The 13,386-nt window shown below is 53.3% G+C and overlaps 1 protein-coding gene across 1 annotated transcript in view; it reads left to right on the plus strand.

The window, feature by feature from the left end:
• The first annotated feature begins 530 nt into the window (after positions 1–530).
• The window catches only part of GLRA4 (glycine receptor alpha 4), a 22,263-nt gene continuing 9,407 nt past the window's right edge, over positions 531–13,386 (plus strand). Inside the window, exons 1-7 of the mRNA XM_019521199.1 lie at positions 531–664; positions 1,500–1,567; positions 3,186–3,409; positions 3,825–3,907; positions 5,545–5,685; positions 6,089–6,303; positions 8,751–8,900. Coding sequence (XP_019376744.1) covers positions 586–664; positions 1,500–1,567; positions 3,186–3,409; positions 3,825–3,907; positions 5,545–5,685; positions 6,089–6,303; positions 8,751–8,900 — 960 coding nt within the window. The 5' untranslated portion in view covers positions 531–585. The remainder of the gene's footprint in view (positions 665–1,499; positions 1,568–3,185; positions 3,410–3,824; positions 3,908–5,544; positions 5,686–6,088; positions 6,304–8,750; positions 8,901–13,386) is intronic.

Consider the following 13,386-nt stretch of genomic DNA (forward strand, 5'->3'; position numbering starts at 1 on the left):
CAAGTTGATGGAGAGGAGGTATAGATTGGACATCCACAAAAACTACTTCACAGTTAGGGCAGCTAGGAGCTGGAACCAACTTCCAAGGGAAGTGGTGCTGGCCCCTACCCTGGGGGTCTTTAAGAAAAGGCTGGATGCCTACCTGGCTGGACTCATTTGAGTCCCGTTTCTCTTTTTGGGGTTTTTTGTTGTTCTCCCGCCCTGGCGGGGGGTCGGGCTAGAAGATCTACTAGGTCCCTTCCGACCCTTAATCTATGAATCTATGACACTGACAGGGACTATGCTGGTAGGCTGTGAGCTTCTACCAAGCATTGCCCTGGCATTGACAGGCTGAGACAACAGCAGTGGAAGGTTCCTCAAATCAATGCCTTTGTCCATGCTAGAGATATCTAGCTCTGAGAACACCAGCCCTTCAATGCCCCAGAAAGCCCTACTCCCTGCCCAACTTGTACAACCCAAAGGCACATGCTGTGGCAGTCCTGGCTGTCAGGGAGGGGGTTATAGCCTGCTAACCTCCCTCCTCTCCCCAGGTTGGTTTCAGGGAAGGAGGAGATCAAGTCAGCCTCCAGGGGTGTTGCCCAGCCCATGTCCCCCTCGGATTTTCTGGACAAGCTCATGGGCCGAACATCGGGGTATGATGCCCGGATTCGACCTAACTTCAAAGGTAACAAGAGCCTCCAAGCTTGAAAACCTCAAAGCGACCCAAACCCAGGGCTCTCAGAGGTGCTGTCTGCAAGACGGGTAGGAGGGCAAGTGAAGACAATGCTCCTCTCCCTGCCCCACAGGCCCCACTGCTCCAGCCTGGGGATCCTCTATACCCAATACAGCCAGTGCCCCTCCCCCCCCCACTCCAGCCTTGCAGCCTTCAGCTACTCCAGCCTGGGCATGCCCTATGTCCCTGGTCCTATTAATGTAGTTAAAATCACACTAGTGTCTAGTGGCCTCCACTAAGATCAAGACTTGATCGCGATACAGGCTGGGTAGACACAGGGTCATACCATCCTTACCCATAATGCCCATGAGCTAAGAAGACAGAACAGACAAAAGGACATGGGGAGGCAGAGGCACAAGAGAAAGGAAGTGACTTGTAACCTGAGTGCTGATTTCGTGGCCAGTTCCATGTTCCATGCGGAAACACAGAGCTCAAGTACCTGCAATTTTAAATGGACCAATGGGTGGGACAGAAACCCACATTTCCATAGGTATATTTGTTAATGCAAGGGGGGAGGGAGGAGGGAGGATCCAGCACATGTACAAGCATATCCATATATGTATCCATCTATACAAGTGAATGTATGTGTGTGTATGAAAGTATAACAGGGTGTCTGAACATTTACCCCTGTGAGTAGATATGGTCTTGGCATGTCTACATGTGTGATCGGTTACTTTGTGCATGAATGACTGTGTGTGCCTGGGTGCAGATTGGACAGCAGTAGCTTAGCTTTCATCTTGTCACCAGCTGCTGTAGGGAGGTTTTGTGTTGTCTGGTTGTTTCCCAGGCCCACCCGTCAATGTGACATGCAACATCTTCATCAACAGTTTTGGCTCCGTCACAGAAACCACAATGGTAAGAGCTGCACCATTGGTGCCTCCCTCCTTTCCCAGCCCCTTCCCATCCCCACAGAGCTCCAGAGGAGGTTGGCAGGCTGAGCACTGTGCACTGAGCATTGTTCTTCCTTGCTCCAGGTCTTGGGATGTGAAAACTCCAGCGGCCTCAGCATTTGGTCCTGGGTGGCAGACCCATCCTAGTATGAACCAGAGGGTTCCCTCAAACCCATCTCTAGTGTTAATCCTGTGGTTGTTGTGGAGACCCAGTGCCTGTGGCACTGAAAGACTCATAGGGAAGATGTGGGGTGCCTGCGGGGCAAGAAGCCTGAGCAATGCAGGGTGGTTGGGGTGGGGTGGAGGAATGGCAGGAGCCTCATAGGGTCAGGAGAGTTGAATGGACAAGAAATCTTGTAAGGAAGGAAACAAGTGACAAGTGAAGGAGGCACTTAATGATGGCAAAAAGTGAAAGCAGGAGCCTCCTTGGAAGGGGAAGCCCTTGAGGAAGATAGGCAGGAGAAGGGTAGAACAAAAATCAGCATCAGCCCCTTCCACAGACAGGTCTTGCTGCTCTGACTTGGCTCCTACAGAAATTACTTATCCCTTATGTGGCAGGACAACCCGGCTGACCCCATGGGCACTACACATCCATCCTGATATGCGGTATGGAGGCCAGCCAACTGCACCTGCTGGCTCCCACCCCAGGGCTCACCCCAAGGACCTAAGCTCCCTGAGATATACCAAGCAGCAGGAGCCCAAGGGCCTCATCATTTTGTTGGATCTGCTGACTGGCTTTCAAATTAGACCTGAATGTGAGACCTGGCTGACTCCTGGTCACTGAAGGTCCTGTGGTCCTTTGTAAGTGCAGGAGGATTCTCCTCTTTGCAGTGAGGCCGACTCCAGAGTGTTCAGCCTCATAGAACAGGCGCCAGAAAAATCGTAAAACCAATCCTCAAATCCTTGGTCTGTCTTTACATGTTGGGCCTGGTTTTTGATTGCTGAAGTCCTCTGCTAGGCCCATGTGACACTGGAGGAAGCATGAGGCATAGCAGCTGCTGTGATGCTACATGCTGTGTCCCAGGGAAGGTAACCTGCTACAAGTCTGAATGCTGGCATGTGTCCCACCCACAGAGTGACATGGAATGCAGAAGGAAGAGGGCAGGCTGCAGGAGACAGGGAAGTGGGGCAGGCAGCTAGTCAGAAGGGCAGGGCTGGAAACTGTGTTAGGGCTAAAGTCATTGCTAGACTGATGCCGGTATGGGCCAAAGTCCCCTAATGGTGAAATCCAGTAACACTGCCCGTGTCCCAGCCAGAGGCCCCTGTGAAGTCCCTAGTACTTGGTTTCCCAGTCACACAATACTCCATGTTTTGTTAACCAAATGTGACATGGCAGTAGTCAGGGCTGCAGGACAGAGATCTACGCTGAGCAAGCCAAGACCAGCATTACATCTCTAGACACCTGTGTTTGTCCAACAGCAGCCACCAGCCCAAGGGGTCACACCACTCCCCATCTCTTTGGCTGCCTCTTCCCCAGTCCCACTCATCCTGCTGCCCCCCAGGTCTCCAGTCATGGAGGGCACCTGCAGGAAGAACCATCCCCACTCCCTCACTAGCTATGATGGGTGCCCCTCTTTCCCTAGGATTACCGAGTGAATGTCTTCCTGCGCCAGCAATGGAACGACCCCCGCCTGGCCTACAGGGAGTACCCAGATGACTCACTGGACCTGGATCCCTCCATGCTGGACTCCATCTGGAAGCCAGATTTGTTTTTTGCCAATGAGAAGGGAGCCAACTTCCATGAGGTCACCACCGACAACAAGTTGCTGCGCATCTTCAAGAACGGCAACGTGCTCTACAGCATCCGGTACCAGCTGGGGGTCCTCAAGGGTGATGGGTAATGCAAGTGTCCTTCAGGGAAAAGTGGGAGGGAGTTGAGAACAACTCCAGCAATTCCTGACACAAAATGTGTAACCTGCAGGCTCCATGCATGTCTTCCCAGTGGCTAGTATCCTACTAATGCTACCACCAATGGAATTGCTTCAGTAGCACAAGTGATGCAGGCCTGTGCTTGGATTGCTGAAGGTCCCCATAGACTGCTCATGGTGAGGGAGTCACCACACCTAGACTTAGTAAGGAAGTCTGTGCCTGCTGTTAGCCCTGGGCTACCAGCCCAGCCCTTCTTTCCCCTCACATTATGGTGCTGCTCTTGAAGACAGCAGGGAGACTCCCCAGAATGTCAGGCTCCAGCAAACCTACTCCTTTCTGTCTGCTTCTCCCAGACTGACATTGATCCTCTCCTGCCCCATGGATCTCAAGAACTTCCCCATGGACATCCAGACGTGCACAATGCAGCTAGAGAGCTGTGAGTACCTGAAAGTACAGAGCCACAGTTGACAGGGCATTGCTCATGCAAGGCAGGTGTGAGGGCATGTCCCTTCAGCTCTCCAAAAACCCCCTCCTCCCCCCTCCCATTTTCTTATCTGTTCCCAGCAGCAGCAGGGGAAGCCAGCAACATGGGTGTCTGGTGCCTCTTGAGTCAATGGGGGGGTGGTCCTCCAGCAGCTGATCCCACTGGCTATGGGGGAACCGATCTCACTCACCATAAAAGTGGTCGTGCTGCTTCTGGAGCTCCGCAGCCACTTCCGGAAGCATCGCAGCCACTTTTGCTGGTGTCCCCGCTCCCTAGCCAGCACTCGCAGGGGAGGCACTGGTGCTTCTGCCTGCCCCACCGTCTGCCAGCTAAACAGGGAGTGTGGCCTAATAGGACACGCACTGGTGCTCTCAGGGGGTGCACATGCACCCCTGTGCACCCTCTACATGTCACCCCTGCCAACAGATCTGGCTTTCCCACAGCCTTGCTTAATGTGGGACTGAGGAGCTCAGGCAGCAGGAGTGAGGGGTACTTTTTCAGTGCCCTGGGGCTGTCATAACGGCACAGCAGGCCCACTTTGCCCATGCACACTGCCACCTATCCCATTCCCCTCCCTTGTGCCTGTGGAGGCCGCCAGGTGCCAGGGAGAGAAGGAAGCAGGGGTGACAATGGAGTGGGGAGGGAAGAGAGATGAATGGGGACAGCAGAAAGAGAAGTGGAAAGAAGGGGTGAATGGTGGTAAAAATGGAGGGGGAGGGGGCATGTGGAGATGCAGCAAGGGGAACAGCAGGTAAGAGAAGGGAAAGGGGAAACTGATCAGTGATCAGCTATGGGGGTACTGGGAGCCTGACCCTGTAGTCAAAGCATCCCACACTTGGGGAGGGGGCGTTCCACATAACAGCCATTGAGAGGCTGAGAGGACAGGGAGGGGATGTGATAGATAGGCCCTGAACTGTGTACAAGCCCCTGGTAAGAGACCACAGCTGGTAGAAAAACCTGCATGTGTGGCTCCAGTGCTGTGCATGCCAGAGTGACTGTGAGCACCAGCATGTGTCCCTGGTGCAGTATCTAGAGTCTCTGTGAGCACATAGCTCCCAATGTGCACAGTGCATGGGGGCAGGTTTGCTTGCCAGCACATCTGTCACTGTAGGAATCCCTGTGGCTGCCGCCTCTCTGGGCACAGTGTGCACTCAGTTATGACTGCTGCTGCATGTGTGTGCAGGAGCCTGCTGGTGCCTGGGGCAGGGTGGGCTCATGGACACACATTTTTATTTCCTCACCAAACCTTCACCTGGAGCTTCTGAGACATGAATGCCTGGATATTGCAGACCAGCTTGCAGACAGCATTCCAGCACCCCTGGCTAGGCAGGGCAGATCCCACCTCCATGCAGATAGCCTGCAGGAGAGATCAGAAGTTGCCCACTGTGCCAAGTCCTTTACTGCTACATGGGCAAAATATTAGTGGGGAAGTCCTTTGTCAGCACCCTGTAGTGTAGAGACTCAGAGACAGCAGTACAGAGCAGCCTCAGACCTGCTTCACCAGCACCCTCCCTTTTTAGAGCCACCCAGAGGTTTCCTTTCATTCCCTCACTGCAGCAATCCTGTCTCATCTCTTGCTTGTATTCCAGTTGGCTACACCATGAATGACCTGATATTTGAGTGGCTAGAGGACCAAGAAGCTGTCCAAGTGGCAGAAGGCTTGACACTCCCCCAGTTCATTCTGAGGGATGAAAAGGATCTGGGATACTGCACCAAGTACTACAACACAGGTGAGTGCCCAGCAGGGCCATGCCCCTGCAGCATTAGAGCACAGGTGAATTGCACCTCACCACTGGCAACAGAGGGGACTTAGAGGAAGTTCCAGTTGGGAGCAAGAGAATAATTCTGAGTTGTAAAACAGCTTCAATAGGGAGAATGTGAGGGAGGAGAGAGCAGGGGGCACATCCCTGAGTTATAACTTGTCCAGGACATCAGGGCTCACACACCGGGCCCTTTAAGGATCACACCTAGTCCAGGCCTTGAGGTAGCATCTTTCCAGAGTCTCAGCATGTGTGCCAGGTTCTCAAGAGTCTTGAAAGCTTCTTGATGATGGTCAGGTCATCATAAGCTTTCTAAGGGTTACCCAGCCCTTGGGATTGTTTTTGCTGATGTGCTCTAGGCCTTTCCTCACAGGCAAGTTCACCTGCATCGAGGTGAAGTTCCATCTAGAGAGGCAGATGGGCTACTACCTGATCCAGATGTACATTCCCAGCCTGTTGATCGTCATCCTCTCCTGGGTCTCTTTCTGGATCAATATGGATGCCGCGCCTGCCCGGGTAGGGCTGGGGATCACAACTGTGCTGACTATGACCACTCAGAGTGCGGGCTCCCGGGCCTCCCTCCCAAAGGTCAGTGGCTGGGGGGTTGTTTTCTTTTCTGTGATGTGGCAAACTGCAAAATTGCTGACAGCTGCAGACACAGAAACTGCCACTGGAATGGGGGTGAACTGCAAGTCACGATAGAGGGGAACTAGCAGACTGCATGTGGAGCCCAATCCTGAGGCTGCAGGTTAGCTGGGAGGGGCACTGTAGTCATGTACAAAACTGAGGTATTCGTGTACAACACTGAGGTATTTCAGCCCTGAAAGAACAGGTTGGTTTGCAGCTAAGGATCAAGGAGCCTGGACAGGGGTAAGCATGAGATGGTCCCTCTCCCCCAGCAGCGCAATGCCTTGTGCAGCCTGTGGTCATGTGCTCCTTGTTGTATTGTAAAGTTGAAGGTGCTTCAATTTTTGCCTTCCTCCTGCCATGAAACCTCCCTTTTGGCCAGGCCTGCAGCTGCCAATACACACAGCCCATCTGCTCATGAGAACTATTTATAGTTTCCTAATTCAGGAGAAGGATTCTTCTTTCTGCATCCAGTGTGTCTGGAAAATGACACTATGGCTTCTCCAGGGCCTTATTAGTCACGTAACCACATGCACAGAGAGAAAACAAATGCCAGTAAATTGAGGATTGATCTGAAACTGCCTAAGTGAAAGAACTGAAGCTGCCTCACCCAGGTACAGAGAGGGGCAATAGGCTGTAGGAGTGGGCAGGTCACTATTGTCCAAAGAACCTAAGGTATAAGTAGAACATGTGGATTCCTGGGCCTGCGTGTTCTAACCCCAGTAGAAATTGTTGCCTTTAAAGCAAATAAACAGTCTTATGGTTGCACTTGCAACCCTGGCACTGAACCACTGAGAGTGAAATTGGTAATAAACTTCTGAGACTCGCTTCCTTGATCACAAGCATCCAAGTGGAAAGACATGCAAAGAGGGCACAGACAGGCAGAAAAACAGACAGGCTGGGAAGGAGGTTCCCACTCCTTCCTATCTGAGTAATTAAAGGGCAGTTAGCAACTTAAGAAAGGAAAAAAAACTTTGCTTAAACTCCAGGCAGGATTTATAATGAACTCAGCCCTGTGGGTGCTGGTTTGCTGGGAAGTTCAAAATCTGGCTCCCTGTTATTTTAAAGCTGATGGCATCGAGGTTTTGTACGGAATTAAAATGGGTGTGTCTGTCTTTCGCTGGGGACAGGGTTATTCTGAAGGCTCTTCTTCTCCCTGCTCTGATGTGATGATGAGAACCAGCTGTGGTTTATTTAACACTGGAGGGGCTGTGTTGCCCTCACTGAGATTGGAGCTCTGTTGACTTGATGCTGCACAGGCACACAACAAGGGGGACACTGCCCCACAGAGCAGGAATAGGCAGCGAAGGACACCACTAGCTAATCAGTCCTGCCAGATGGAGGCTTCTGCCTTGAGTACAAGTTAAATGTCCTAGAAGCCCTTGTCCTGCTGCCTGCTCCTTTAGCATAAAACTATTGCAAAGACCTGCAAGACAAGCGGTCTCTGCTCAGTGGTGTTTGAGAGTGGAATAGCAGCAGGTGCTGCAGGTCAGGATGAAGGGGTGTTGGCAGAACTCTTTGGAAAGCCCAGGACTTGGGATCTCCAGAAGCAGTATAGAAGTGTGAAGGTGAAGTTCACTTGGCCCCTGCCTGGTTATAAAGGGGATGAACAGCCCTTCTCCTTAACCAGCCCTAGAACTCACTCTTCAGCCTTAAGCAAAGGAATGAACTAGAGTACTTACACCCCAGGAGTGAGCAGGGTCTTGGTGCAGTCAATGCAAGGGAGACTGCTCATCTAGCAGCACAGGGCAGCAGGGAGCTAGAGCTGGCCAAGCCTTGCAGCAATCAGCACTGATGGGGAGTGAGACCTTCCTTATCCCTGGCAGCTCAGTGGCTCAGAACGAGCATCACGCGGTGGAGGGCTGAGAGAACAGAGCCCTGCTGCCCTTCTCCTTCTTGGCAGGGCTTCAGGGGGCTCAGGGAAGTGGGGAGAGCAAGGACAGGAGTTGAAAGCTGCTCTATATTAATAAAAGCAGGAGCTAGGAGAAGGCAGAGGAGTGGAAAATGTGTAAAGTGCTGCCTAATTGATTTTCTCTTTCCCTCTTGTCATGACCCACTGCTGGAAAAGAAGCTCCTGAGCAAGACATGGCTGGCACAAATCAGTGACAAGTGCCCTTCCCCATCTCTCACAGGGCCACCACACTAGGACAGCTCCTAAAAAGGGCAGGACAGCACTGCCCTCCCTTCCTGAGCATAGTCCTCCCTGTGGGGCAGAAGAGAGAGGTTAGCAGGAGGGGAGGGACTGGAGTGAGAACAGGGGCTGAAAAAGCAGAAGGGAGAGGCTCTGGATGAGTGAACACTTTGGGAGGCCTGGCATCAGGGGCTGCCCTCATCCCTGCCAGCTGGGCATTGCTGCCATGTGTTGTTGCCTGGTGCCTCACAACCCACCTGGCCTCTGGATTCTGCAGGTCTCGTACGTGAAGGCCATAGATATCTGGATGGCAGTGTGCCTGGTCTTCGTCTTTGCTGCCCTGTTGGAGTATGCAGCTGTCAACTTTGTCTCCCGCCAGCACAAGGAGTTCATGCGGCTGCGCAGGAGGCAGCGGCGCCAGAGGATGGTGAGTCCCCTGCTCCGGCACAGGCTTCAGGGAGGCTTGCCTCCTGCCCCACTGTGGAGCTGACCATAGGGTAGAGACACTCACAAGCAGGGGTCTCCGTTCCCAAGTGCATGTCATTAACCGGGGCCTTCCTGGGTTCAAAGCAGAGCCACCCAGAGCTTCTGCTCCAGGGAGCTGTGAGCCCAGGACAGCTCAGTGAACTGTCTCCTGTCTCTGGTGACCTAACAGGATGAAGCTTGGGAAGCTCAGCAATCCTGAAGCCTAGTGCCAGGCTGGGAGCAGATGCCTGCCTTCAAAAGAAAACTGGTGTGGTATCAGACTGGGCCTTGGAGCAGGCCTAAGCCCCAGTAACTGGGTCCATTTGAAGCCTTTACTTTGACATGAAATCATGGGAGATGGTGGGATGCCTGGGACCTGACAGCATCTCATTCCTGCCAACAGTGGTCCACGTGATCCCAGGTCTGAAAAGAGGGCTGCATGTGCTCATGCACTGACCAGGTCGAGCCAGGGCCAGAAACCAGCAGCTCAGCCCTGAAGGCCTCGCTGCCCTCCACAAGGGCTTTCTGGGGCTAATCCAGCTTGCACAAAGGCCAAGGAAAGATTTACCTTTGGCTGAGGTAGGGTCAGGTCATGTGGAGAGGAAGCCCAAAGTAGCAGTAGCTCTGGCCTAGGTGCTAGACATGATGCCTACCCTGCCCCTAGACACTGGTACAAACGGGAGGATAACACCTCTGCTAGGGTTTTGAATGGACTGGGTGTATAGTCCTCTGAGATCTCCCATGGGGACCCCAGGCCCGGGCCAGTGGACACCAGGCAGCCTCCCTCCTCCAGCAGGAAACCCCATTGCTCTCGCTGCTGGAAGGGGGCTGGAAAATGTCCTCTCTCACTGCTGCAAGCAGTCCCAAGGCCGTGGTTACTGGTCCATTGTCATGGCAACAGAAGGTACACTGCTGATCAAAAGTCAGGGCAGCAAGTGTGCTCTCAAAGTGCAGCAGCATCTGTATTTTGGTTGCCTAGTGACAGGGCCCAGACAGGGTCTGCTTGTTTGTATTGGGAGTTGTAATCTGAAGTGAAGGGTCCCCTGGCTGTGCACACCTGAGGCTGGGGAGCATCCATATATCAGACCCATATGCTGCCTCTCACAACAGAGGCCAGAAACCCCAGCCAGACCGGAGCACGAGCCTCACCACGTCTGCGCCAAATGGAGTTGTGCCAGCTCCGACACCAGCCCTCACCTCTCTGCTGCTTCCACAGAGCCAGCTCTGACCTTGCTCTGCCTACCCAGGCAGGGGCTGAGCCCATGCCCCTTCCCAGCAGTGAGAGCAGCCCCTGCCTGTAGTCTGCCAGGAGCTGGGTCAAGCTCTGAATCTGGGCAGGGAGCATAAACAGGTGGAAGGAAGGGGCACAACATCATGTCAGAGGATGCTGCATCCAGCAAGCGAGGCGGGGAGCCTGGAGGGCAGGGCTGCAGGGCAGGCGCTTCGCAGTCCTCCTGTTCAGTTTGTCACCAAGTTCTGTTTCCCCGCTTCCTAGTGGCCTCATTAGGTTCCTAGGGAGCTTGCAGTGACCTCTAGTGGATAATGTTTTAGTGGCGGGCTTCAGGCCCCAAGGTAAGGCTCCCTAGAGGCAAGCGAGTTCGGGCCACTCTGAGGCTGCTCTGCTCAGCACTTTCAGGTCAGAGGATGCATTTTACACTCACTGGGCATAAACGCACTACCCAGCTGGCAGGGCAGAATGAGATCTGAAGTGCATCAGCCCCAAACTGTCAGTGAGCCCTGCAACAGGATGGGGACCCACAGCTCCCATCACAGCCAATGTGAGACCAGAGCACCCAGCCCCTCACAGACTGAGGAATTTGGTCTGCCTAGCTCCTGGCACTGTGGCCACCTGCTAGGGCTCGGCCCTGAACTCTCATCCATGCAGACCACTGTGGAAGCACTGGGCTGCAAGAGGGGCTCTCCTCCACATCCTGCCACTTCATTCCCCTCTTCCCCACATCACAGGGACCCCCCTCACCCTATCCACTCTGCCTTCTGCCACTGGGCTCTGTGCTCAGGCTTTGGTGCTCTGGCTGGCAGAGCCGTCAGTCCTCCACTTTCCCATTTGTTTGGTCAGAACTGTGGGGTGTAGAAGGGTCTGCCCAACCAGACCCCAGCCCAGCCTGGAGCAGCTGAGTGGCCTGTGCAGCAGCAAGCTCGCCTACAGAGCACCCTCTACATCCTGCAGCCCAGCTCCAGTGTAAAAGTGCATCAGCTACTCTCCTCCTGTCCCACATTCCACCATGGTTCAGTCCATTCTCTCCACCTGGTATCCATTCACCATATGCCCCCACAAACCTCCTATCTACACCCTCCTTCCATGGAAATGTGGCACAGGCTTTTTTGCTGGGGATCGGTGCATCAGAGGCCTAGCACTCCAGCCCAGCAGAGTGCGTCCAGCATGAACGTTCAGACATTAGGATGGGTACACGGATGGTTCTGTTTCAATTTAAATGGTGGGCAGTGTTATATAGTGGTTAGGACATGGCAGGAGTCCATAGGTTCTAATTCCAGCTCAGTCACTGTGTCATTGTCTGCCCATGGGCAAAACACCACTCGTCAGGGTCTCAGCTCTGCTTTCTGAAAAGAGAGAGTAATGATACCCTCCTCACAAAGCAGCATTACTTAGAAGATGTGTCAATGATTCAAAGAGTGAGATGGCCCGTCTGCAGCACTGGGGTTGTGTTTATAGGCTGCTATTTATTGCACCGCTCTGTTGGGGGTCTCCAAGCATTTCATCAGGGGGTCTCCAGCTGTGTTTCTGCTGCAATGAAGGGTGTTCTTGATTCAGATCAGAACACCAGGAGGCCAGCCATGGGCACTTGAACCTAGACGGGAGCCTGGAGTTGTGCTCAAGCTTTCTCTCTGGGTTTACAATCCATGCTGCCTTGTCTTAGCTGCTCTTTAAACAAAAGTTAATTAATGGGGGTTGGCCATGTTAGATGTGGCAGAGGTAGCCCAGAAAGTCAAGGATCTTGCCCAAAGCCATACAGTGAGACAGTGACAGAGCCAGGGATAGTCAGGAGGGAAACTCTTTGTGTTGACAGCCTGCCATTGTGTGCTTTGGGGTCAGAGGAGGATTTGAGGTAACAAGATGAAGGCAGCTCCTCAGTGCCCAGAAGAGCTGGGAGACTCCCTGCAGCAACGCATTCATTCCCAGTTGTCAAAGGGACACAGCTCAGCACAGTAATGATATGTACGCTGTGTGGAGAACTCCCAGCAGGTGAAGCCGGGTAGGACAGGTGGATGCAGGTAAATAGTGCTCTAGCCCAACTGCTGGACCCAATACAAAAGCAACAAGCCTGCTGCGTGGAACAGCAGGGCAGCACAGGTGGTATCTCTGGGGCTGGGATCAAGGTTATACTCTGGCAGGTCAGAGCAGAACGGGGCTTTTTTGGGTGGGGTCAGGACTGTTGCCGATGCATTTGTAAGAGCTGCTCTAGGGCTCACAGGGGCTCTCAGAGGCACCATTCCAGGAGTTTTACTGTCAGGTGGAGTCAAGCAGCTTTCTTTGCTGCTGATGACAATCATTTTAGCCCAGGACACTGCTCTGTTGCTTCCCCTCTGGGAACTATTCCAAGTCCTCTCTGCAGGGCTCTTGGCACCTGCAGCCATGGAAAGCCTCACTCTTTCAGCTCACCCCTGGCTGCCTGCCAGCTGCCTCACTGTATTCAGCTTCCCCGGCTCCCCCTGGACTTGAGCCCTCCAACCACTTACTGAGCTCAGAATCCAGGGCTCTATAATTCAAAAGAGGTCATGACAGCAGTCGCGTGCTGGACACTTGTGGTTTCCATTCTGCATAATCCCTCATCAGCATATTTTTTGCAGCCTCCAAGTAGGTGCAGTCCTTTAAGTAAAAGGCATACTAGGAATTCTGTGGTCTCTGTTGATGTTACTGAAGATTCAAGCCAGTGTTGCTGAGGGCAGAATTGGGTCTAGATGGCCACTCCTAATGGCCTGTCTGTGCTGTTGGAAGGGCTCATTATAGTGTTGTTCCTAGGTCCCCTGACAGGATTGAGTTAGATGCCAGCCCCTAACTGAAGCCAAAGTGCAGCTCCACTCTGAGAAGTATCTGTGCAAAGATGGCACCTCCTTACTCAGTGGATCTGCTCCTCAGCTGCTGGAAAGGCAGAGGTGCTGATGGAGTGACTGAAGTCTGCATACTGCTTTTTGCTTCTGTTGGCCCTGCTGAGTCAGCAGAGCAAAGTCCTAATGCCCTGGGGCTGGCTCCTGGGTTCAGGCATTGTGGACCAGGATAAAGCACCAGGAACTGCCATTTCCGGGGGGGCATCACAGCCTGGTTTCCAACTCCACTGGCTTTGCCTGTCAAAATTTGCAGTGATACAGATGGGCTGGTGACCAGACATCAGTAGCCAGAAGTAGGGCAAAGGAATGAGTTGGAGTCTGTTACTTCTTGTGCCTCCCCCCCCACCTCCACCCCCACCCCC

This window comes from Gavialis gangeticus, unplaced genomic scaffold (genome assembly GCF_001723915.1).
Source record: "Gavialis gangeticus isolate Ggan-Ray unplaced genomic scaffold, GavGan_comp1, whole genome shotgun sequence".
Classification (NCBI taxonomy): Eukaryota; Metazoa; Chordata; order Crocodylia; family Gavialidae; genus Gavialis; species Gavialis gangeticus.